General features: G+C 49.0%; 1 protein-coding gene across 1 annotated transcript in view; it reads right to left on the bottom strand.

The window, feature by feature from the left end:
- Positions 1-4,901: 4,901 nt before the first annotated feature.
- Positions 4,902-26,735, bottom strand: part of PDLIM2 (PDZ and LIM domain 2) — a 62,565-nt gene continuing 40,731 nt past the window's right edge. The window contains exons 7-10 of the mRNA XM_066639603.1: positions 18,026-18,174; positions 12,276-12,421; positions 9,547-9,664; positions 4,902-5,729 (exon numbers count right to left, since the gene is read on the bottom strand). Coding sequence (XP_066495700.1) covers positions 5,534-5,729; positions 9,547-9,664; positions 12,276-12,421; positions 18,026-18,174 — 609 coding nt within the window. The 3' untranslated portion in view covers positions 4,902-5,533. The remainder of the gene's footprint in view (positions 5,730-9,546; positions 9,665-12,275; positions 12,422-18,025; positions 18,175-26,735) is intronic.

Here is a 26,735-nt window from a genome sequence, read left to right as displayed (position 1 = left end):
GGACTAACTTTTCAGAATGAGAATCTGTCAGGACTCACCAGAAGTGATGTCATGACTGGAAGTGACATAACCAAGTAGGAAATTTTTAACAATTGTAGGCTGCAATCCTACCCACACTTACCCAGAAGTAAGCCCCATTGGCTATCACTGTTGAAAGCATATACATAGTAGCCTGTGGAAAGTACAGGTGTGTAACATTTTCCCAAATGCAGTCACATATCATGGTGGCATCAAGTCTAATATATCAAAAACAAAATATTGAAATGAATGGGGGACCCACCTGAAATTGGCTCACGACCCATCTAGTGGTTCCAGACCCACAGTTTGAGAAGCACTGATTTAGATGATTTCCAAATGCTTTTCAACTCTAAATGGAAGTACCAGCCCAGGCTGATTAAGCATCCAAAGAAAACCCAGTTAACATCATCCACCACCACACCAGGAACATAACTGGTAAAATAATGTCCAATTTGCTAGTCTTCCATGGTGCCTGCAATTTGCTGGAGTGGCACCAGCAGTGGCATCAGGCTGGGCACTGGCTGACAGTTTATGCCCAACAGATAGTCAAGTGATCAGGCTGCTCCAAATCCTTAAGACCAATGGCAGAAGTAGCACCCAATGCATGAATTGCAGAGCCACCCAGGGAGTATCGGTGCAGAGATCTGCTCTAGCAGCTTGGCACCTGCCTTGCAGCTGAGGCACAAAACACAGCCCTTCCAAATGTTAGGGGCTGGGAAGCCTCCACAGCTCACGCACTGCTGGAATGACAGGCTGCAGAAGCAAGGGCCCGGCCCTAGGCTCTGGGGAGATCGGAGACAAAGACATGAGGCTGCCCCACAGAATGTTAAGGTCCATTCATGCAGGGAAGGCAGTTCTCGGGTGCCAGCTCCAGCCTATGGGCTAGGGTTTAGCACCCACTGACTTAGTGTGCACAATGTCAACAGGAGGAGGCTGTGACTTAAGGAGTTAAGGTTGAGGCTGGTCTTATTGGCCCACTAGTGGGGAGAGAATTTGGGCACAGCAAGAGATCTTTGTTCAATCTGTACACAACCATGGACCACACCTGACGGTGGCCTCGAGCTTATCACTATAGACTCCTCTGCAAGAGATTTCGGGACATGAAGACCAAGCTGTCCAAGTCAAAACATACCCTGGAGCAGAAAGATCTCCACAGCTTTGTTCGAGAGACTCACCAGCAGAACAGGAATGGAATGAAAGCCAGGAATGAAAATAAGCTGCAACATCACAGGGAATACATCACCTTGAAATCCCTGGCAGAGCGATATAAACATTCTAAGCTGCCATATATCATGGATCTAGTCCATTAACCCCTGGGGGCTGGGGAGAAGAACAGGCCCTCAGTTTGGCTGTACTTGTCATGAGAGGTTACTAAACAGCCACCGGGTAGGTGGGACTCTAGCCTGGGAAGGCAGCTCATCTGAGAGAAGGAAAAATCTGATCCCAAACCTCCACTGCCTTGTGGCTACATCCAGTTATGGAAAAGGCTTCAGGAGTCAACCTCGAGGCAAAATCCAGAGCCGGAGTCCCTGAGGCAGTTCATGGCTGAACACAGTCACGTTCCGGCAACTCCTGCGACGCCGCTGGAACCAACCGGATTGGCTTCTGCCTTTCCATTGGACCATTTCAGTGATGTGGAGAGGGGGGATTTGCTGCATGGGTAACAGTCTATCCTCCATATCTACTCTACCCAGGCTTTGCACACTGGACAGGACACTCTGTTCCAGAACACTATTTAGAGCACGATACCACAGTCTTCTCAGACTGAAGGATGCCAAAAAGTCCTTCATGGTCCATTCTAACAATTGCTCTGGGTAGTCTTCAGCAAAGGCAATAGTGTAGCTTCAGGGATGGTGGTGCAGTAAGTATTGCAAGCGCCCAAATGCGCCATGTAAGCAGTTCCTCCCATTCAGCATCAGAGCCATTCTGGCAGTGACAGAAATTGCATTGCTGTTGCTGCCCAGAATGGATCCAATGGTCAATTGGAGGGGCTGCTTACACACACATTGCGACACCTGCAATACTTACCATGTCTTGTGTCATTGTCTTGTGTGCTTCCTGAAGCATCTGCTGGGCCACTGTGAGACACAGGAAGCTGGACTAGATGGGTCTTTGGCCTGATCCAGTGGGGCTTTTCTTATGTACCATGCCCCCTGTAGCTAAACTACTGGGCAGAGGTCTTTCTCCAGCTGCGCTACTGTTCCTTTTAACAGGAGATGCCTGGGCTGAGGCCGGGACCCTACACAGGGCAACCTGTGTGTCCCAGAACAGGGCTGTGGCATCTCTCTCTGCTTTGCCAAAGGACAGGACACAAAGACAACATTATCTGTGCTCAGCCCACACTGGCCTGAGCTCCAGCACCCTTCATCTGTGTGTGGGAATTCAAGATCACTCATTCCCACTGGGAGAGGCAAAAGCAGAGGCACAAAGCTGGAGAGAGAAAGGGTTCTTTGAATCTGGCCGGAACATTCCATAGTCAATTTATGATACCAAGGAACTCAAAAGCACAGACTTTGCTGGCAGGAAAAACAACGCACACACAGACTGAGTCCTCCTCTAACCAGATTACGAGGAGACAGAACCAAGCGGCACCAGGTCTGTCTCTGTTTCATTTCAGCCCAACCCCTAGAAACAAATGGGGTTAGCATTCCTTAGGCGGGAATGCCATTCTTGTGTTCTTCAGCTAGGATCCAAGTGCTGCTCTTCAAGGCAGAGCTATCAATAGGCGACAGCCCTTCGAAATACCTCCAATGCTTTTGTCAAAGGACAGGGTGCAGAGACAACGCTAAGTGTGCCTGTGAAGGGCTGTCATATGGAAGAAGGAACAAGTCGGTTCTCAGGCGCCTCTAAGAGTAGAAGTAGATCCAATGGGCACAAACTATGATTTGTGCTGGACATCAGGAAGGTTCAGCAGATTACTGAGGGAGGCGATGGATTTTCTTTCTCCAAGTAGAGGCTCAAAAGGCACCTGCTGGAAATGCTCTAGGAGACTTTCCTGCTACAGGCAGGGGTTGGACCAGATGACTTTGTGGGTCCCACCCAACTCTTTAATCCTATGGTTCATCATGGAAGGGGAAGTGGCATATGGCCCGGCTGTGATGGGGGCCACCTGACACTGCTCTTGCCTGACCTAACCTGACCAGATGTGACTATGGCTGGAGTAGTAGTGGGCTGGCAATAAGGTGTGCCTGTGGAATGGCCTGGACTTTCAAAAGAGATGTGGCTTGGGCAAGGAGGGTGCTGAAAGGAGAGATCTGGGGGCCACAGAACCCAGGTATATTTATGCAATATGCCTTCTGCATACAGCAGGCCTCTCCAGTGGCAGATGTTCTTAAAGAAGCCGAAACATCTTGCGTTGCAGCAGCAGCAGCAGCAAGCAGGCGCAAAAGCCCATGCCAGCGGGCAGGCTCCAGGTTTGCAGGATCTACCTTTGCGCATCTTTCCTACAGAACCCAGAAGCCCAGCCACAGTGGCTCAGGGACACAGAATTTAAGGATCAAGCGTCCCGCTGAGCAGATGCTCAGCCCAGCAATTCACCTTCAGTACCAGAACTGCACCTTGCCATCCTTCTGCAAAACAAATCCACCAACTTCTGGTTCCTCCCCCCCCGCCACATTGTCAATTCAGCAGCATAATTTTAAGGTCCTGTACTGCGATTGTACAGCATTGTACGTAAAATGAGGGGTAGCTGGTGCCCTCTACTGGTTGGCTGCCTACATTGCATTTAAGGTGAATGCCTGGGTTTCAACACAAGCTGCTGTTGAAACCAGTATGAGACTAGCAGGATGCATTCAGCAAAGCTATTCTTATGATCACAAGAGCCCTTAAGGCATGATGCATATACCTTTTAACACATCCTTTCATGAGTTCCCCGTCCCGTCCCGTCCCGTCCCCCCAGCTCAGCATTACTGCTGTAGAGTACCAGGGCAGTGGATTGCAATTTATTCAACCCACAAATGCCAAACTGCAATATGGGATCCATCTTCAAGAGGTCATACACCCACTGGCAGAGCCCAGTAGTCAAGGGTTCTCCACTTTTTCCTTCTGCAGGTGGTGGCCAGTCAGTATGTCACTCACCACTACTCTTCACTTCATTCCTTTCTTCTTTTTCAAAATCCAGGGAGCTTGAAGAGGAAGACCGGTGGAGTTGATAGCTGGTGCATTGCTGGGTAAGGTGGATGCTACAGTGGGGTTCTCTGTATCCACATGGGATCCATTTCAGGACTCCCTGCGGCTGCAGAAATCAATGGATACTGGAATCCGCAGAGGGAGGGACATTGCACCGCAAGAACTTACCTGGAGGCCATATCCAGCCTCTGGAGGTCACATCAGCCTCCCAAGAAGGCCTCCTGGATGCAACCAGATGCCACTTCCAGTTCACACCAGCAACTTCTGGTTGCATCCACATCTGAGGTGTGGAGAGGCTGCGGGTGGCATCCCAGTGCCTCAGAACACCTCCGGATGCAACTGGAGGTTGCTGGTGAGAACTGGAAGTGGATTCTGGTTGTGTCTGGGAGGCCTTCTGAGGCCCTTTGTGGCATGGACTCAGCATGCTGTGCTGCTTAAGGCAAGAGCAAGTCTTGGTGGGCCCTTAAATTCCCCATAGGCTGCCACGAAAACTCCTGCACCCAGGGGAGCGCTGGGAAAGAGCAAGGAGCCCTTGAAACCCCTGACAATGTAACGTGAAGAGTGAGAAAGGTCATTAATCCCACAGAGAAAATGCAAGCATGGGGCAGATATATTTTATACGTATACATATATTATATTTCATATAGAGATCTGGTGTAATATCTTAGAGGAGCTTTAACAGAGTCAGTATTCAAAGCTACACCCCCCATACACACACCTGTCCCAGTACCTAGTGCTTTAGTGACCCTCCCCCCCCACTTCCTTTGCCCTTCCATTTTCCTGCATGCACATGGGGGATGTTGGCAGTAGCAGTGAAAAAGAGGTGCTGCAGCCACAGAAGGAGCTATGTGGCCACCTGCCATGGTGGATACTTGAACTGGCAAAAGCTGCTCTGGTTTGGATTCCACCAAGCATGGAACAGGGGGTGGACCATCACACCCCAGGATGTGCCAATCAATGACCCTCGGGAAGCATACTTGGCTGTATAAGAAGTTCCAGCCATGGCCCCAACCGATCCCTCTGAAGCCTCTTAACGATGAACGTGACAGTGCTTGCATTATGTGGACAGTCACCCTTTTAAGAATTAGGCCCCAAACCTGCCAAGCTAACTGAAAATGCCATGTCCCTTGAGGAGCTCCACCCCATTCCCAAGATCCTTCACCCCTTCTTCCATCTTGCCCTGGAAGCATCCTCTCTTGGGCACGTCTCAACTGGCTGAACCTCAATGGGTGGAACACTGCTGGAGAAGGACCAGGTAACCAATCACAAAGGACCCAGGGAAGCTTCCGGCAGTCACAGAGATTAGGAATGGGAAGGAAGTCTCCAGGGTGGCAGTGGCAATGTCAGCTTCCTTCCTATCCAACCCCCCACTGCACTCCAAAGCAGTTTAGGACTGGGAGTAGACCGCTGTGACAGTGCTGTCCCCTCCTGGTCCCTGGTAGCGCTGGCGGGCGTGCTTCTCGCAGAACATCTCTTCGCCCACCCAGAAATGGCCACGCATCTTCAGGTTGAGGCCACAGTCAGAGCAGATGTAGCAGGAGGGGTGGCGGTAGCGATCCTCCTGAATCCTCACAGCCTGGTTCCTAGGAAACACAAATCATGCTGTCAAGAAGGGAACGTTCCCACCTAAGTGAACAGGTGGGAAAACGCTAGAGGGAAAAACTTGAATACGATGCCTGGTAAATCCCAGTTTTTCCATTTTGAAACACAAGTTGCTAGTCTTTGGGATTGCAGGAAAGGTCTTGGAAGCCTGTGTGCAGCACTTGGCAAAGGCTCAGAAATCTTCTCGGCCCCTAAAGTCATTTTCAAAGAACCGGATGTGGGTGCAAACATACATTATCAGCCTTGCAAATCCCAATATTCATGCAATGCAAATATACTCCCACACATGTAATCTGTGTAAAGTATTCAGGGCGCCAGATCTGAGCATACTTGGCTAGATACTCACAGCCCTTCTAGTCTTTCTGGGCATAATAAACACGCATGCCACAATACCTTTATTAGGACCAAGCAAGAGAATGGAATCTGAATTTTGAAGAACAGGATTTTGAAGTTCTCTGGGGTGGAAGTTAAGAGAAACAAGAAGAGTGGGGCAGAGAGGACGATGGCTGGGCAGGGTGGCAACAGTTCCCCAAGTAGGGTTGCCAAACTTCCAGAATTGGCCCAGTGACTCCTGGAATTAGAACTGATCTCCTGGGGACTACAGAAAGCAATCTTGGAGATTTTCTGGGTCTCCTCAGCTTAGTGACATGACATCATCTTGGGGAAAAAAGAATTTCCAGGAATAGCTTCAGGTAGGGTATCCCTGTATCCCCAAGGAAGGCATCCACCTTCCCCAGGACTGCAGTCTTTAATTGTATTATAAGGGAATTAAGCTGACTCACAATGATTAATCGACCTTGCTAAGTGCCAGGCAGAATTTGCAACTAGGATTTCCGGGATGAAGGAAGGACAACAATGGCTTGACTAAATCAGGTACTCAGGCACTAAAGCAACAAACATTTATTGCCATGTGCCTTTCAACAGCCTTGTCAATCCTTTTTCCCATTCTTCCTCCTTTTGTTTGATTACACAGGCCAACACAAATTTTGCAGTCTTAAAAGTCAGAACTATTCCTGTGTGTATTTGAGGTGCGCATTCCAAAAATGGCATCAGTTTTACAAATATGGCATAACCTCAATTAGGGAAGGTTCAAGCAGCTTCCTGGTGAGGAAGCCATGGCTTCCTCTCAAGGAAACTGCTTGAACCATTCGCTAACAAGGCTACGCCGTATCTCCGAAACCAGACACAATAGGCCAAACTGATGCCATTTTTGGAAATCAGCACCCCAAATTCATATAAAACCACTAAAAGTTTTGAAAAATGTTTTCTTGATCAATTTCACAGGCCTGTATTATCAGTGTCTTTTTTAAAAAAAACCCTTACATCTCTCTCTCTCTCGCTTGCTCTCTATTTCTTCGGCATTTTGAAGCCTTTTAATAAACTTCTTGTATTTTTACTTTTTTGCCTGCCTGGTGTCTGCTCACTTGGGAAAGGCTGCCACAACTCCCAGACTGCTCATGCTCCATTATCCACTGATTTTTTTTAAGAGGGATTCCTGGATTTTAGGGTTCTCCATTAACCTGGGAAGGAGATTTTCCCAAGGCATTCTCCCTCCATCTGGACTTTCTAGCTTTGCATGGTAGCAGTGAAGATGACCTTTTCCAGTTCATGCTGAGTTTACCCAAGCTTCAAGGGTACCAGTCACTAACCATTGTCCTCTGTCTTCTCCAATAGTGACTGATAAGTTTAAAAAACCAAATAAAATCAAGGTTGTTAGTATTCACGTTCAAAAAAACATTTTCTGAAGACCACAGACTTGAGCAGATGATTACATGACTGAAAGAGCTCAACGGCTCTCAGTTTTGAGAAAAGGAAAATTCTACCCCTGTATTCATGAGTATCCTTTCTATCATCTTCGGGTTATTTCTCTACTCTTCTGCTATGAAATTTATTACAAACTGCCACAACAAATGGGCATTTCACAAGTCCACAAAAAGCTGTTCTTACCCCTGCCCAGCAGATGGCGATATGTAACCAACCACCAACAGCAACCATTGCTTGCCACCACCTCTTATCCACACAAAGCACCAGCGCCCCCCCACCTTCTTAAGATAAATGTCCATCTAGTTCCATGAGCTGGTGTATTGTAGTAGTTAGGAATCAGGACTTCTCCAGTTCTAATCACACCTCTGCCATTAACTCATTACATGGCCTTAGAGAAGCCATTCTTTCAGCCTCAGTCTTCCCTATCTGCAATATGGGGATAACACCACTTAACTTACAGCGGCAATCCCCAAAGTGTGGGGCACAGCTCCTAGGGGCAGCACAAGGAATGTGCAGGAGTGGAGCGGGAGGTGTGCTGGCCAGCAGCAAGGCCATGGCACAGAGCTGAGGATCGCAGAGCAGAGGCTCGGCTTAGTAGGCAGGACTTGATGCATGAGGTTTTCACTGCTGGAATGGACTACCCACCTGCCCTGAGCCTCCTACCATGGGTTTCACGGGCACTCCGTCATCTCCGACCTGGAAGTAACAGGCAGTGTTGTCACTGCCAGTTACTTTCAGGAGCCGCACCCTGCATCTGCAGCGGGGTGGGCGGGTGTTGCAAGGTGGGTAAGTTTGGGAGCACTGCCTTACGGCATTGTTCTAAGGATTCCATCAATGCAGCACATGTGAACTATACTGCACGCTCAGGAAGTTCGAAATAGTGGATACCGTGCTTTAAAAAATGGTAATCCATTCCAGTGACACCATTGTATCGCGACAATATTGCAATATGAACCCAACAACACCCTGAGTGAGTGAGTGAGTGAGTGAGTGAGTGAGTGCATGGTTATCAGTTTATCAGGTTATCAGTTTATCATGCCCCACATTAAGGGCATAGTTATCAGTTTACACAATATTGTACTTATAAACACAAATTCCCCTGAGGGCTGGGGATAAGAATAGGCCCTCAATTTGGCTGTACTTGTCGAAAGAGGTGACTAAACAGCCACCGGGTAGATGGGACTCCTTAGCCTGGGAAGGCAGCTCATCTGAGAGAAGGAAAACTCTGAACCCAAACCTCCACTGCCTTGTGGCTGCATCCAGTTATGGAAAAGGCTTCAGGAGTCAACCTCGAGGCAAAATCCGGAGCCAGAGTCCCTGAGGCAGTTCATGGTTGAACACAGTCATGTTCTGGCAACTCCTGCGAAGTCGCTGGAACCAACCGTATTGGCTTCTGCCTTTCCATTGGACCATTTCAGCGACGTGGAGAGGGGGGATTTGCTGCATGGGTAACAGTCTATCCTCCATACCTACTTTAGCCAGGCTTCGCGCACTGGAGAGGACACTCTGTTCCAGAACACTATTCAGAGCGCGATACCATAGTCTTCCGAGACTGAAGGATGCCAACAAGAAACACAAACTACAAGGCTCTATCCTTCTATCAATACACACAACCCAAGATGTTAAACACACTGCTGTTGGTTGAGATGCTACAAACACTTGCATTTGCATCACTGACTGGCTTATCTATCACCCATGATATCCTGCTGGTGGCAATCGCGATCCCATTGTAAAGTGAACAACTTATTGTATAGTGAACCTTCTTTTACTAAGGAGAGTCCATTGTAAAGTGAGGCTCCACTGCACTACTAATACACATCATGCACATTTGTACTGCACCCTTTTATACAACCACCCTGCGAGGGAGGATGGCTGAATGAGTAACTGGTCCAAAGCCATACAAAGAGCTTCACTTCACAATGAGCTTGCCAAGCAGCAATTTGAACCTGGGTCTCTCTGGGCTGGAGTCCAACCCTCTATGTCACCCAAACTCTCCATTTGTATCCTTCCAGTCCAAGTACTGGCCACACTCACGTGATGCTGTTGCCGCATTTTTCACAGAGATGCAGTTTCTGGACGCCGGCCACAGAACTGCTGGCTGGCTTGTGGATGCTGGGCGACAGCTGGCTGGGGAAGTGAGGTGTGGCTCCCTCTGCCAAAGCAACAGAGAAGGCACATTAGGAGTCAGAGGTCTGGGCACCAGCCAATCATCAAACAGGCTTACTTGAACCACCACTGCCCGTTAACCAATTAATAAACAAATTTCCCCTTTAATGGAAACACAGTTTCATTAGCAGAACCTCGACAGAGGTGGGCTTTTAAAAGATAGTCACAAGATCATACGCAGCTACGCTTCCGAGTCAGACCCTTGGTTCAGCGAGGTACCGTCTACACTGACTGGCAGGTGCTCTTCATGGATTTAGGCAGGATTTTTTCTCTGCTCTACCTGGAGATGCTGCTGGGGACTGAACTCAGCGCCTTCTGCAAGCCAATCAAATGCTCTTCCATTGAGCCACAGTCTTTCCTCTAAAGCAGCTGTCTCCAAATCACAGACCACTGCATTCAGAAAAAGCCATCCCCGTGTGGTGCTCTCTGTTCCGCACTGCAGCCTCTGTTTGTTATGTCCGACCTTCCCCCAGCCTTATGCCAGCCAGCCACGCCCCCTGGGAAAGTGGGTTGCAGGGCTGTCTAGGGCAGGGGTGTCCAAACGTTTTGACAGGAGGGCCACATCATCTCTCTGACACTGTGTTGGGCCGGGGGAAAAAAAGAATTAATTTACATTTCAAATTTGAATAAATTTACATAAATTTATGTAAATGAATATATTAGAGATGGAACTTATAAGAATGAATGAAGGTCTTGCAATAGCTCAAAGCCTATAAAAGGTCTTGCACAAAGCAAGGCCGGCCTTTCCTTTGCTGCCACTGCTGCATAACAGACGTGAAACAGCAAGCAGAGGAGGGAGCCCTTGTCTCACAGCTCAAGCGAATGGTCAAACATTTGGCCATCATGCTGAGCGCAGTTGTGTCAGGACAGCGCGGGCTCCAGCAAGTCTCCGGAGGGCCAGAGGCTCATTGGAGACTGGGGTCTTCCTGAGGGCCAGACTGGGAGTCCTCAAGGGCCACAATTGGCACCAGGGTTTGGGCACCCCTGGTCTAGGGTGACAGGAGATGGAAGTGGCTAGCTGGTGCGAGGTTGGAAGATCAGATGAAATGAACAGAGGCTGCTGCACAGAAAGAAAAGCACTGTGCCTTGCAGGGACGGCTTTTCCAGGACACCGGATCCAGCCCACTGGCCTGGGTTTGGCGCCTGCTGCTTTAAAGCAGTAGTTACCAAACTTGAGCACTGCAACCCATGTTGTGCTCTGCGGTGGGTCATGAACCAATACTCAATGCTGTGCTAAAAGCCCTACATGGAGTCCCTGGAGGCTGCTTCAGGGTTGTGCTGGGCCTGTGACTTGTTCCATGGGCCACTGTGGGCCTCAGAATACATCCTGGTTGCAACAGGAAGTTGCAGAAGTAAACTGAAAGTAGTAGCTTCCACGAACCGGAAATAACTTCTGGTAGCATCTGGGAAGCATTCTGAGGTCCACAGAGGACAATGGAGTGGGTCTCAGGCCAGCGTGACCCAGAAGCAGCCTCCAGGGACTCCACACAAAGCTTTTTGTTGCAGCATCGAGCAATGGTTTGGCCTGATCTTGCCTGATCTTGGAAGCTAAGCAGGGTCAGGCCTGGTTAGTACTTGGATGGGAGACCGCCTGGGAATACCAGGTGCTGTAGGCTTATACCATAGTCTTTCCAGACTGAAGGTTGCCAACCATTGTGACCCCTGGTGAGTCATGACCCACAGTTTGGAGAATGCTACTCTAAAGCAAAGGAAGTGCTAAATAACTCACCACTTAAGAAACCAAATCCATCACCAGCTGCCAAAAGGACAGCTCCAATATTCTCGCCTTCAGCCCCTTTTAACTAACATAAACCCAAATGCGAAGTGAATTATGTATGCACTTATGGGGTCTCACTCAAGTGTATAACTACATGGTTTGCTTGTTACCCTCATTCTAGCTCTAGCTTGTGAGCTGTCTCTTCCCCCTACAGTTTGACTGGACACGTTGTGCCTTCCTTGCTTCTCTTGACCACCTCCACATGCGTTTCAATAGCCTCTGTGGTATAATTTAGCTGAGAGCTGGCCTGCGGTGGGACAGTTGGTCAGCAGGGATACCGAACACTGTACAACCCAAACATCTTGCAACTGATCAAAGGATGGAGGGAAAGGGGTATTTTGGGGGGGGGGGGGGGTAGGGAAGAAACACATGACCAACATCATGTGGTACACGATGACACACCAGACCCACCACAAAATGCAAATGGGTGCCCTTAATTTACAGAAATACCAATTATGTTTTGTCCTCACCAATTAACCTTTAGTTAATTAACACACTAAATTAAAGGATTCAGCATAACCCAGAAGTGAGAGGCCCTGGGTCCCTTGATCATAGGGGGCCTCCCTTTTCCCCAACCACCAGAATGTCCCACACTGACACCCATATCCTGCAGGAACTCTCAGCTTCCCACCAACCCAAGCAAAGTTTCAAACAGCAGAGGACAGAACAGGAGAGCAGAGTGAGTGATGCTGAGCACCTGTGCATGATCTCCATCTTGGTACCTGTCACACCTGCATCAGCTGCTCCCAAGTGTGTGTGTGCACTTATAAACCCCCACCCACCAACCTACCTGGTCTCCCTTCTTAGTTACCCCCCTCACCTTTCTCATCCATCTCCAGAGCCACTTGGAGCATGCGAAAAGTGCTAGATTGTCGTGGTACAGCCCTGGATTCGCGGTTTTCCTGCATCAACTTGTAAACCTCGGAGTCCCCTTCAAGGCGGCGCATGGTTGGCTCTGTATCCAGACTGGAGAGAGGGAGAGCACACACATGTAGTTAAGACCCAGGAAGAGAAAGAGATGTCACAAGCTTTTCATCCAGGAGGACAGGACAAACCAGTCTTCCACCACGAGCATCCTTCTGCAGAGTTTGGAGGAAGGGTTGGGATTGGGGAACTGGTGCCCAAGAAATACAGGCACAAGGTACAGTGGTTGTGGAACAACAGGGACTGTGGAGGAAGGACAAGATGAGGCTCTGGAGGTCTTGACCTGTACTTTAGAGCAGGGGTGTCCAAACTTTTTGGCAAGAGGGCCACATCATCTCTCTGACACTGTGTCGGGGGCCGGGGAAAAAAAGAATTAATTTACATTTAAAATTTGAATAAATTTACGTAAGTTTACATAAATTAATATACTAGAGGTGGAACTTATATGAATGAAGGTCTTGCAATAGCTCAAGGCCTATAAAAGGCCTCACACAAGGCAAGGCCGGCCTTTTTTTTTTACTGCCGCTACTGCATCACAGATGTGAATCAGCAAGCAGTGGAAGGAGCCTTCATCCCACAGCTAACGTGAGAGGTCAAACAGTCGCCAAACAGTCGTCCTCATGCCGAGAGCAGTTGCGTCGGGCCAGTGCAGGCTCCAGCAAGTTTCCAGAAGGCCAGAGGCTCATTGGAGACTGGGGTGTCCCTGAGGGCTGCACTGGGAGTCCACAAGGGCCGCAGGTGGCCCCAGGGCCGGGGTTTGGGCACCCCTGCTTTAGAGCAAAGAGCAGGAGTCTTCAGTTCCAGACAAGAACTGAGAAGCCCCAACAAGCAGGACTAGCATGGCCATGATGCCAACCAAGGCAATTTTGGGTGACAGAATCCCTGCCTCCTCTCACTTCCTGGATTTGAAGAGGAAGTGTGAAAGAGGAGGCAAGGAAAATGGTGGGCTGGACCAGAGATTCAACCCCCCCCCTTCATTCCCCTCTTCCTTTTTTCAATCCAAACAGGAGGAGCAGCTGCAAACAGTCATCATCCCCCCCCCCCCAGGTAAGAGGAATAGCATTTGGCAGGTGACCCTGGGCCAGCCCTGCTTCATGTGACCTCACTTCCTCCAGGTCAGGCCAGAACACGCAAGCCAGGATGGTGCAGCAGTTTGGGAACTGGACTTAGACCTGGAAGATCCAGGTTCCAATCCCTGCTCAGACATGAAGCTTCCTGGGTGACCTTAGACCAGTCACTGTTAGCCTCACCTTGATCAAAGGGGACCTCCCTTAGGGTTGCTGTGAGGAGAAAAGGAGGGGATGAATCCTGTCTGCCATCCTGAACTCCTTGGAAGAAGGGCAATATAAGAACGTGAAAAACATCAGAAAGTGACAATTATTCTCCCCCCCCCCCCGACTTAGGACATAAAAGCACCAGCCCCATTTATAAAAAGAAACTCCCATCTTTTGGGCCATCAGTCACCATGAAGCCAAAAAAGCAAGGAAGCACATTAGGTCTTGACATGGAACATAAGGAAGGATCCTAGCTATGGAGTTGCCCCCCCCCCCAAGCTGGAACCTTAAGGGAACCCACCAAAGCAGACCAGAGTCTGAGGAGCGCCTTCCACTCCTCAGTGCCATTCAAAGTCCTACCTGAAACCAAGTCTCTAACAGCGGAGAAAGCAAAACAGGCACAGGCTCAAGGAACTGTGTCCTCCAAGTGCAGAGAGGCAGGCCAGGTGACCAGTCCCAAGGACCAACCTTTTCAGCAGTGACAAGCCCTGCTGCCCTCTCACCCACCTTCCCTCCCTGCACGCCTCCAGGTCTAGTCAGCCTCTTGGTCTCGCCCAGGACAGATGGAACACTCCCTGCCCATGACGCCTAAACCTGCCCAGCCTCTGAGCTTGTCAGCAGCCATGAATTAACCCTTGCCCTGCCCAACCTCCCAAGAAAAAAACCAAAGAAGCCGCTTTTAAAGGCCAAAGGACGGCAGGTAGAAATCTGGGCAGACCCGTTCCAGTTTAGCAGGTGGAGGGCAGTGGCTAAGAGGCTGAGCTGAGAATTGGGACTTTTCCCTGGTTTGAAATCTCGGCTCTGCCACAAACTCACTAGGTGGCCTCAGGCAAGTCACTCCCTCTCAACCTTCTCCACCTGCAATATGGGGAGATTAACCTTTACATCAAGATAATACATGCATGCTATGCACATGCAGAAAACTCTATGCAAGTTTTAAAGAGAAAGCGACCCTAATCACCCCCTCAGAAGCAAGTTCACAGTGCCCCCTGCCCATCACTTCCAGATCACACCCAAGATCCATCGCCCACAATCCTGTTTCTTTTCTACAGGGGCAAACCAATTGCTTCTGGAAGTCCACGAGATGGGGTTTGAAGGGTAAGATTTCTCACAATTTTATACCGCCCTTCCTACAAGGGGCTCAGGGTGGTGTATGTTGTTCCTCTCCTCCTCCTGTCTTCACAACAACCCTGTGAGGTAGGTGAGGCTGAGAGAAGGTGACTGGCCCAAGGTTACCCAGGAAGCTTCATGGCTGAGTGGGGATTTGAACCTGGATCTTCCAGCTCCAACTTCCAAACCACTACACCAACCAGTCTCTCAATAGCCCCCCAGGAACTAAAATTCAGACTCGCACTGCATCTTTCAAAAGAAGGGCCACACAGACATCCTCCAGGAAAGCCTCTAATCCCTTTTTAAAGCCCTCCAAGGGCCAAACAATGCTAGCTTTGATCTCCTTTGGTGAACAGCTGGTAGATCAGGGACCCCTGCAGTTTGGAGCCTTGAGGTGGGGGTAGAAACCTTAAAGCTTATCCCCCCATAGCAATTCAGGTGCTATTTACCCCAGAAAAATAATTGCTTATTTGAACCAATGGGAGCTTTTTCAGGGGGTCCACAGCCCCTGAAATGCAGCATTCTGCAAATGAGGAGAGCCCTCAAGGCCATCAGCTGGGGCCTGTAGTCTCAGGGAAGCTGACAGAAGGCAGAGGTGTCCCTATCATAGATCTCGCACAAGGCGGCAGCGCTTACTTAGAGCTCAGAGTTCTGCAAGTTCAAGGAGAGCAAAATCACGTTGCCCCCAACCTATTGGGCTCTCACACTAATTTAAAAGTGAAAAGCCCACCTCCCTTCAACGATCTCCTGGTCCAGCTGCTGCTCATTCTTGCTGGCAAGTGGTGAAAACACAATCAATGGTGAGAGCCCAAAGCTCACCAAAGAGAGGCTCAGGCGGTGTTGATGACACCCCCCCCCAAGCCTCACACCTGGGGCAACCTGCCCCAGCCTAGGAGGAGGACTGGCAGAAAGACAACAGAAGTTCTGGCTGGGCTGCTGCTTGGTGACTCAGATGATGCCTGGTTTTAAGGCTGCCTGAGCCCTTGAGAGAGATGCAAAAGGGGATTCTGCAAGCAAACCTGCTTTTTTCCCCTGCCTGCCCACCTGCACCACAACAGGCCATCACCAGTGGTGAATGGGTGACAGGCCAAGGGCAGCTCCCCACCAACAAAAGCAACTGCAATGCAGTCATAGCCTTTAAGTCAACCATGGCAGCCTGCCAGACAGCTTGTTGTTGTGGAGACCCCAAAAGCTCAGCTTGTTGTTGTGGCCTACTCATTATCATTATGAACACACACCCAGGGCCAAATGGCACACTTTGTGTGCAGGAGTAGCATAGTGGTTAAGAGACTGAGCTGCAAGACTGCCCCGGTTTGTACCTCACCTCTGTCTTGAACTCACTAGATGGCCTTGAGGCCTCAGTCTACCCCAGCTGCAAAATGGGGATAATGAAACTCACCTTACAGAGTAATTGCTGGGGCCATATCAAGGTCATACACGTGGTGTTCTTTGCATGCTCAGAAAGCTGCTGATTGTTTTAGGCAGGTTGGCCCTGCATGTTTTGGGGCTTTTTTTAAAAAGCTGCAACTAGCCAATGAGTGGAGGGGCAGCCATGATCCGGACCACAGCACATGGAGAGGGGACACTTAACCCTTCCCTTTATACCACAGTCCTAATGAACATTCCCCCACCACCGTTTGCTATAAACTCTGAGAGGGAAGCTTCACTACTGCAAAGTTCATTTAGATGTACAGTCAACCCTTATCATCCGTGGGTTTATGTGGCCTGCTATTCATGTCAGGCCTGGAAAAACTGTCCCACCCACCCAAAAGTGGTCTCTAAGGGAAGGTACTTGAAACATCCCTGGCGGGACCAATGATCCACCTCCTAAGATACACAGGCAGCAACCTTTACCCTGCACATGCCTGATCTTGTCTGATCTCAGAAGCTAAGCAGCATCAGACCTGGTTAGTATTTGGATGGGAGACTGCTTGGGAATACCGGGTGCTGTAGGCTTATATCAACAGGAAAACTCTGATCCTGAACCTCCACTGCCTTGTGGCTACATCCAGTTATGGAAAAGGCTTCAGGAGTCAACCTCGAGGCAAAATCCAGAGCCGGAGTCCCTGAGGCAGTTCATGGCTGAACACAGTCATGTTCTGGCAACTCCTGCGACGCCGCTGGAACCAACCGTATTGGCCTCTGCCTTTCCATTGGACCATTTCAGCGACATGGAGAGGGGGGATTTGCTGCATGGGTAACAGTCTATCCTCCATACCTACTTTGCCCAGGCTTCGCGCACTGGAGAGGACACTCTGTTCCAGAACCACCATTCAGAGTGTGACACCATAGTCTTCCGAGACTGAAGGATGCCAACAAGAAGGCGGCTTATATCATGATCTCGGAAGCTAAGCAGAGTCAGGCCTGGTTAGTACTTGGATGGGAGACCACCTGGGAATACCGGGTGCTGTAGGCTTATACCATAGTCTTTCGAGACTGAAGGTTGCCAATCTAAGATATACAGCTTGTAGACATTGCTAACTTGGTCCCAGAAGTAACTGAATGACCAACTGCTCCAATAAGAGCCTGACTTACTGAGATCACCTGTGGATACTTCTGAAATTCAGTGGCTACCAAGAAATAGATGGAAAATTGGAACAGACACCTCTTAAATAAAAAGCAGCTTTTTTTTTTTTTTACTTTTAGAACTTTCTCAGTCAGCTCCACAACAGGTCTATAAGTTAGGGCTATAATAACTATTGCTAAGGCTGGCCTTAGGTGTTGCAGGGTCCAATTGGCAACATTTTTTGTAGGACCCCGGGTTCACAACCAAGGTCTGTAGAATCTTAGAGCTAGAAATATAATTTATTATACACCCTGCATCTCTATGGTAAAATAGAAAGCAATAAAAATGTGCACTTTAAAAGTACATGTGAGTTAATGGACCAAATGGAGATTAACATTTTCATATAAAATTGCACACAAGGAAAGTAAACAAGCAAAATGTGTAGATTACCTTTGAAAAGTAAATAGCTCCAAACCACTTGTTTCAGTGGCTGTGAAATGATTTTGCAAAAATATTAATTTTATTGTTTATTTTTACCCTAGCATGAGGTGCCTCTTGGGTACAGGGCCGAACTGGGAGCAACTGGTCATACTGGCTTAAAGCCAGCCCTGACTACTGCTATGCCCATAATGCAGACTGGGGGATGGAAGAGAGACTGAATGTACAATTGCCTGCCGAAGGCCACCGAATTGAGTTCACGGCTGAGGTTTGAACCTTGCTCTCAGACTCAGCAGCAGATTAAGTGAGACGGGTTACCTGTAGCGCCGGTTGTAGGAGTGAGAGCTCCTGTCCTGGTCCTTCCTGATCTCCCAAGGACTGGAGAATGAACAAGATCCAGGGGATGGAGAGCCATTTAGTGGGACTGTGACTGGAGATACACTGGAGTAGCTGAAGCTTCTCCGCTCCTGCAACAGAGGACAGACAGGAGTCAGAGAGATACTCTGCAGGAAACTTGAGGGTGTGAGAGGGATGTTCTTTTCCATCTCACACAACACCAGAATCAGGGGACATCCACTAAAATAGAGCAGCAAGAGAATTTGAACAGAAAAAAAAGAGAATATATTCTTTATGCAGCGTGTAAGTCATCTGTGGAACTCCCTGCCACGGGATACAGTGATGGCACCTGGCCTAGATGCTTTAAAAGGGGAGCGGACAACTCAATGGACGAAAAGTCCATCATCACAGGTTACAAGCCACAAAGGTACATGCAAGCTCCTGGTTCTAGAAGTAGGCTATCTCTGAATGCCAGATGCCAGGGCGTGGCAACAGGATGCAGGTCTCTTGTCTGCACCCGAGGCATCTGGTGGGCCACTGTGAGATACAGGAAGCTGGACTAGTTGGGCCCTTGGCCTGATCCAGTTGGGCTTATGTTCTCAGGGTGGGAGATTTTGGGGAAAGAAGACAGCTCTGCAGGGATGGTCCTCTCCAGGGTACCAATGAGGGCAGAGTGGCAGCCTTTTTGTTTGTACAGACCACAATGAGCAAGAGATGCTACTTGCACAATGACCCATGATGACCCTTGCCACAGCAGGGCACTGTGTTTGTTTGTGCAAACTCTCATTATCAGCAATGAGAGCTTGGTCTTGCTTGCCCTTCTACAGAATCAGCCATGTAGCATTTGGGGCTCTCCATACCACATAAGAACAGCCCCACTGGATCAGGCCATAGGCCCATCTAGTCCACTTCCTGTATCTCACAGCGGCCCACCAAATGCCCCAGGGAGCACACCAGATAACAAGAGACCTCATTCTGATGGATCACAAGCAACAATGATAACTCAACCTCAGAGATACTCACTGACTGCAATGTATTTCAGAAATCTGTTCAGAAAAAGAGCAGCCACTGCCCACAGGAACTCAAGACGGACTGATGGGGGGCACCCTCAGGCGGTGAGTGGACAAGGGGTCCCCAACACCCACAGTCATGACTCGTGGTCCTCTCACTCCCTGGGTTAAGACTGGGAAATTAACCCTACCATTCTCCTGTCCTCCACTCTTCCTCTTGGCTCCCTTGAAAAGCTGCAGAGGTGGCGCCTGGCACATCACTAGATAACAGGGTGGCATCTGTACTATACAGAGGACAGCAGCATTTGACACACCAACTTGGGCACCAGGCAGCCTTGGTCCAGCCTGTATGCAACCCATATTTCCCTTCCTAAAACAGGATGCATGTCTAGGCTGCAAGTGCTCAGGCAACTTGAGCTAAGAAAAGGTGAGTTCTGTAAGTTGTATATATCGGGAAAATTTGGATAAATCAGCCTAACAGTGAAACTTGTCATCAAGGGAACAAGAAGTCATTGGAGGGCAAGCAAGTCCCAACCACAGGAATCTTGTTCAGCTACCTTTCTGAGGTTCCAGCCAGCATTACTCACAACCTTTCAAGCCTTTCAAGCACATCTTTGGCTAGAAACTTCCCCCCTCCCTTCATTAAATGAAAACCAAGGTTCTCAGGAAGTTTCACCTCTGTGTCCAGTTACCATAGTCTGTGCCAGACTATGAGCTTCAGAGCTCCCAACATGCTTCCTCTCACAATCAGTGCCCGCTTACTGTACTGTAAGTCCCACTGACTATCATTATTTAAAAAAATATGCATAGTGGCTGTACTTAAAAAATATGCATAGTAGCTTGTTAAACAATGATGGTCAACGGGATTTACTCCTGGTAAGTATGGGTAGGATTGCAGCCTAGGATTGTTAAAAGTTCTCCTGCTTGATGATGTCACTTCTGGTCATGACATCACTTCTGATGGGTCCCAATAGATTTTCATTCTAAAAAGTGGGTCCCAGTGTTAAATGTGTGAGAACCACTGCCATAGAGGTCAGTGTGCCATGGGAAAGACCATAAAGGTCAGTGAGCCATGGGAAAACAAACTTTGAAAATTGTTGGTATGAACACCGGTGAAAAAGAAGACGAATTTGAATGCATCAGGCCATTAGGATAGACCTGAAACACAGAACATCCTTTACCAAATGACTTTTTGTCACCATATCACACCAGGAGGAAGTCACAGCCAGGACTGTGCATTTTAAAAAATGCAATTCGGCTTTTCTTAGCACAGATTATATTGACTGCATACATTTCAGAGAAAGATAAAATGCTTATTTTGCAAAATGTATTTGGTTTCTCTCCACTAGCCACAGCAAAGAACGATGGAGGCAACTCAACCACCGCAAATTTGGCTCAAATAATGGAGCTCTACCTGTTCTGCGGCACTCTGTGCTGTTAGTGGAGCTGAGGGAATCGATCAGTCCCCTGCACAGCAAAGCTGAGTTTTGTTAAGAACTTTACTGCAGCACCAAGACAACTGCAGCCATTATTACACAGGCAGAACAAGGCAGGGGGAAAGGCTAAGCAAAGTAGGAGAGAGCAACCTGCAAGTATTTAAACTAGCAACAGGATAGGATAAAGCTCCCCCTACTGGTGGGGATTAACATATGTACAGTGCCCATACAAGATGCTTTTGCTCTTCCAACACACACATCTGCTTCAGAGCCCATTAAGTAGGAAGTGGCATCTCCAAGTCCTAGATTTGCCATGGGTGCATTGAGTGACCATGGCAGGATCCCAATCTGTGAAATGGGGTCAATCATGGCTCTCTTTGCAGGGCAGCACATCAAAGAGATAATGAACTGCTTTGCCAAGTAAAACAAGGGGTTGTCACGGCAAGATCAGTAACCACTACTGTGCTTGCCATTCCGTGCAGTCACACAGCATTCAGAGGCAACCCACAGTGCAATTGCACCACGAGCTTCCCTGCAATAAGAGGAGGACCTACAGGGCAAGCTGGATGTTACCGCACAGCAAAGTATTGTCATGTAGAAGCAACCTGTGTGTGTGTTTGGAGGGGGGAGCAGGATCATGTGCAAACAGGCTCTTAAATTGGGGCAGGTTCATCAGTTTAACACTAAAATTAGCTCATATTCCACTATGGGGGAGGGGTTGGGAGGGTGGGGGAAGGAAGGCTGACATTGCACATTCTTGTGGTTACTCTGAGCTCTAGCAGCCAGCACCTAAAGCCTCTGGGTGGACGCATTCAAGTGCCCAAAGGGTGACGTGGTGTCATAAGTCATCTTTCCATCTTGCTCACATCTGGTTGCTTCAGAGCTCATATCAACCACAAGAGGGCACCCAAAGACTTCAAGATATCAGAACCCAAATGCGTTCCAGGAGCTAAGGGGGGGGGGCGCTAGAGAAGAGCAGCACAAATTGAGGGATGCAGCAGTGGGGATGGTGGACATAGGGGGCAAAAAGAAGGGCGAGGAACCTAAGGCTGCTCCCCCTCTCACTGACTGAGACATCAAGATGCTGAGCGCATTTCTCTCAGAAGATTTGGGCAAATGCACAACAGCTGATTACAACTCCTAGTTCCCAGCTGGGCTTCTAGCAACAGAATTCAGGTGCTGTGCCTTCAGAAACTGAGCATTCCTTTAAGTTCCATCTCCGGTATATTCATTTATGTAAATTTATTCCAATTTTAAATGTAAATTAATTATTTCCCCCCCCCCCGGCACCCAATACAGCGTCAAGAAGATTATGTGGTCCTCCTGCCTATAAGTTTAGACATCCCTGCCTTAGAGCATTGGGCGGCCTGCTAAACAGAAGAGGCACCAAGAGTTTGTACCACACCTGGAGAGAACCAGGGAGACCCAGAGATCTGGCTATAGTTAGACTGTCACTTTTCTGGTTACCCTTGAAACCCTGGAGAGGTGCTACAAGACTGCCGAGAACAGCGAGTCTGTATACCAATAGTCTGACTCAGTATAATTTTTTAGTAAAAGAGGGAGACAAATATAGTGAAATAAAGTTGTGTCGCAGTGTATCCTGCAGCAGTGCTCTTCAGTCTGTGGGTTGTGACCCCAGTGGGGTCTCGAAGCCCTCTTTTGGGAAGTCGCAGCAACCTTTTAATGCCTGCGCAAGAGAGGGCTTGGATCCAATCCAAGCACGGTGCCGTTTTATCAAAGCTAAGTTCTTGATACAATCTGGCTGTCTTGCCAGCCCTACTCAGCCTACTACCTCACTGGGCTGTTGTGAAGACACAAGAGGTAGGTAAAACGGGGTGGGTGGAGGCAGGAACTGGGCAGCAACAGGGGCTGGGGTGGTTAAGAACATAAGAACATAAGAACAGCCCCACTGGATCAGGCCATAGGCCCATCTAGTCCAGCTTCCTGTATCTCACAGCGGCCCACCAAATGCCCCAGGGAGAACACCAGATAACAAGAGACCTGCAAGGCCTCCTGGGAATTGTAGTTTAAGAACATAAGAACAGCCTCACTGGGTCAGGCCATAGGCCCATCTAGTCCAGCTTCCTGTATCTCACAGCGGCCCACCAAATGCCCCAGGGAGCGCACCAGATAACAAGAGACCTCATCCTGGTGCCCTCCCCTACATCTGGCATTCTGACTTAACCCATTTCTAAAATAAGGAGGTTGCGCATACACATCATGGCTTGTACCCCATAATGGATTTTTCCTCCAGAAACTCGTCCAATCCCCTTTTAAAGGCATCTAGGCCAGCACCACATCCTGTGGCAAGGGGTTCCACAGACTGACCACACGCTGAGTAAAGAATTGGTTGGGATTGGCACGCTGGTTGGGATTGGCAGTAGATCCCCAGTCTCATACTTTAATTATTGGGGTCGTGGCCAAAAGAGGTTGAAGACCACTGCCCTAGAGTACAAGTACGCTAAAGTACTTTGTATTCTAGAGGTGTCTGGTGACACGCGTGCCTCACAAATGCTTGACTACCATTGTTGGAGGATCATAACACACTCCCACATCTATCTGTAGCTCACATGTTTCTGAAAGGCTTTTCCCCATCCAAACCCTCACACCAAACAAGTTTATGTGAATCCATGTGAAGCAGAACATACTGGAGGGAGGCTCCAGACCAGTAGCTGCCAAGCCACCAGTGCATCGATGGAAGAGAGCGCAACAAAGCACCTTACTGTCTCTTACCCACCCAGAGTCCTGGTGCTGGGCACTCACTCCCCTCCCCACGCGGCAATTCTAACCTCACCCCCAAAACAGCTTGCGATTTCAAAGGCTCAATATTGCTCGCTCAGTGAGAAGTCTCCTTCTCCCTGCATCTGCTCCTGTTTAGAGGCCTTGGAGATGGAAGAAAGGAAAAAAACCTCGGCCTAAGTAGAAGCAAATGTCCCCAGGAGCAGCAGAGTGCAAGAGGCTCGACAGAAAAACACTAATCAGCACTGTATAGAGCCTCAGTTTCAGCCCCCCCATACCGATAGGGACAACTTCTAACACAGCAAACTGTGTCAAAGGAGGTCCCCTGGCTGAACCTCACTGGATCCCCCATTGCTTCCTCAGGGAAAGGCCACTTCCTTGGCTGTTGGGTGCCCCACTTGTACATGCACAGACAGCTCCAGGGGAAAATTAAATCCTCAGAGTCGCTCCACCTAAACGTACCATCCACGACAGGATGCAACAGCAGCAGGTTTCGAGGGGTTCAAAAGTGCAACGGATTTTGGGTGCATGTATGTGGTGGGATTTGGCATGTACCTCCCTCCAACCTGCTGTCGATGCAGGCTGCAATTATCTGCTTCCTGCTCGCTCAAGTGAGAAGCCAATCGTTTCTCCCGCCCCCCACCTTACCGCACTCTGCATGTGCTGCTGTGAAACCTGGAAGTCCTGCACTTCTGGGCTTCACAGTGTTACACAAGGAGTACAGTAAGGGGCACATGTGTGCGTGAGTGCAAAGGCAGCAGACCTGACACAGCCTCAGGTGGTGGTCTAGGCCGGGCTGCACTGACCTGCAAGTCATTCTATCCGCTTTTGCTAAATGGCCTCATTTGCCTTACTCCCCAGTTCTGGAGACCCGCTAAATCTCTAATCCCAAAGACCCGGAAGACTGACCAAAGTCTGGGCTGTCAGCTTTGGATTTGAAAAATCCCAGCTCTCCCAGGCAGGGCCTGGTGAATCAGGGGCTGGGCTAGGACAGAACCTCAAGGCGCCCTCATTTCCAGGCATCCATCAGTCCTGTTTACCTAACAGAAGGTGGCTTGACTGGTTGGGTGCCAACCCTAATAAACTGGCCGTGTTTTGCTCAGTCATACTGGGGATTAGCAGTAAAGGGATTGGAAAATAAAACTGCCAGAATGCTAATGCCCTAATACAAAACAAGGGAGCAGCCCTGCTTAAAGTATCACGCACAGTTCTGGTTGCCATGTCTCAAAATGGGCATCATGGCATGGGAAAAGGGTAACTGAAATAAGCCCCAAACCTATCCAGTTTTCCAGGCCTGGTGTAGAGGTGCCAATGGGGCATGCACTGCATCCTAAGGTGGGGAGGCAGTCACAGAGACCACCCCAAGGTATGGGAACATTCATTCCCTTACCTTGGGGTTGCATTTCGGTTGCACCGGTGCTGGCAAGTTGGATAGGATTGGGCCCTAAGGCAGTGATTTTCAACCTTTTTTCATTTCATGGCACACTGACAAGGTGCTAAAATTTTCAGGGCGTACCATCAGGTTGTTTTTTTTTTACAATTGGCAAGGCACACAGTGCTGCCGGTGGGTGGGGGCACATCTTCAATGGTCCTACTAATAAATTACCCTCCCCCAAACTCCTGCAGCGCACCCGTGAAACATTCGCGGCACACCAATGCGCTCTGGTATACTGATTGAAAATTGCTGGACTAAGGTTATAAAGTTAGGCACAGCATAAAGTAGATGGAAAATTTCTTTTCCCAGAAGTCCCCAGAGTCCCCGAGTGAGTTTGATTAGCTGTAGATTCACGACAGACAAAAGGAAGCTTCTTCACATACCGCACAGCTTAAGGAATCCACCGACACAGGATGTGGCAATGGTTGCTGGCTTAGGTCAAAGCTAGATGTGTGCACAAACGCAGGACTTCAACCAGAAGCACCTCTTTTGCCTCCAAAACAGCTCATTTGGTAGTGAGTGGGGGGAGAAACTCAGTTGAAACCCGGGGCGTAGGGGGAGAGGTTCATTCTCCACCCCCCATATAAGTGTCACGCTGAACCAACCCTCCTCCCCAAAGCACCATTTGGGGGGGGGGGATATTTTTTGCACAAAAATGGTGCATGGAGCGAGAATGAACCTGAGGTGTTTAGATAAATACTTGGAGGGGAATGTCTACTTTTGGTTACTGACAGTTAAATGAAACCTCAAGTCAGGGTTAGGGTCAATGTGCCTCTGAATACCAGTCGCTATGGAGCAAAGAAAGGGAGAGGGGTGCTGTCTTCATGACCTGCTTGCACAATTCCACGAAGTCATTTGCTTGCCCGTTTGGGACAGTTACGCCTCTGGTCTGATCCAGAAGGGCCCTGCTTGCAGCCAGTTTACAGAGCCAACGTTCATGGATCTGATTTCTATCCAAGCCAGGGACATACTCACATCTCACTCCAGGGTTCTTCACTCTCAGCACCCAAGTTCACTGACTCAGGAACATGAAAAGAGAAAGAGGAACATCTGGACTGACAGCTCACTGCAGGTTCTCTCCCCTTGCCTTGGGACTTGCATGGCGTGAGATTCTTAGAGGTCAATTGCTCATTCTCAAAGAACAGAATTGCTCAGTTAAGAAATTTTTTTCTGGGAGAAGATAAGGAAGAACCAACCAGATTGCTGCCTCAGCTGACCACCCTCTCTCAAACATTCAAGCCTCAGCCCCCAGCACTGATGAAACCACTGGACAGGGAGGAGGCCGCCTGGCCAGGCCAAAAGCTACAGCAAATACATGCCAGACGGGAAAGAAAAACACCACCCAGAAGCCAAGGGGCTGTGGCGAGCCAGGTGCCAGCTGGCAAACCTCAAGCCATGGGGCCAACCTTGCTTCCCAATTTGGGCTTGAAAAATAGCTTCAGCGCAGAGCTGAAAATAGGGAGGGAAACTGAAAACGGGCCCCCACGACCAGAATAAGCAAACAAATGGCAGCACATAAGCCCAAGAGGGAAGGGAAATGCCAGGGCACACAGGCATGGAGACAGGGGGCATAGAGACCACAGGAGGAGGGCAACGGGCTCTTGGGAAGACACAGGCATTCCAGCATCATCACTCAGGGACACTGGCAAGAGTCTATTTGCTAGGCCCATGGGAACATGGGCATATATTGCAGCAATCCTAAGGCTACCATCTATGTTTCAGGTGCAAAGGGATGTTTTTGAGGACTGAACATTTCACCCTACCTTAGACTTGTTAACATCCCGCCTGAGCACCTTGTAGAAACCTTAAAGCCAAGCCATCTGGATCAGCCTTTGGCTCAGGGTGAGGAGCAATTTAATTTGTTTTTCCTGGGGAAGATAGGCTTTTTAAAAATTCTGCTTTTGATACCTGACCAAAGCCTTCAGGAGGGTTATAGATCTAAAATAAACAGGAAGAACTTGGGCTCTGGGAAGCAAAATTTTGCCATGCGATGGGATGGACTAGCCTCGGTATACCTAACTTGCATGGTTTACTTCCAGTGCACAATCTGAAGTTTTAGTCAAGCATTTGTC

The sequence above is a fragment of the Tiliqua scincoides genome, chromosome 11 (assembly GCF_035046505.1).
Source record: "Tiliqua scincoides isolate rTilSci1 chromosome 11, rTilSci1.hap2, whole genome shotgun sequence".
In the NCBI taxonomy this organism is placed as follows: Eukaryota; Metazoa; Chordata; class Lepidosauria; order Squamata; family Scincidae; genus Tiliqua; species Tiliqua scincoides.
Note: the sequence above shows the minus strand (reverse complement) of the source record. Positions and strands in the feature narration are given on the sequence as shown.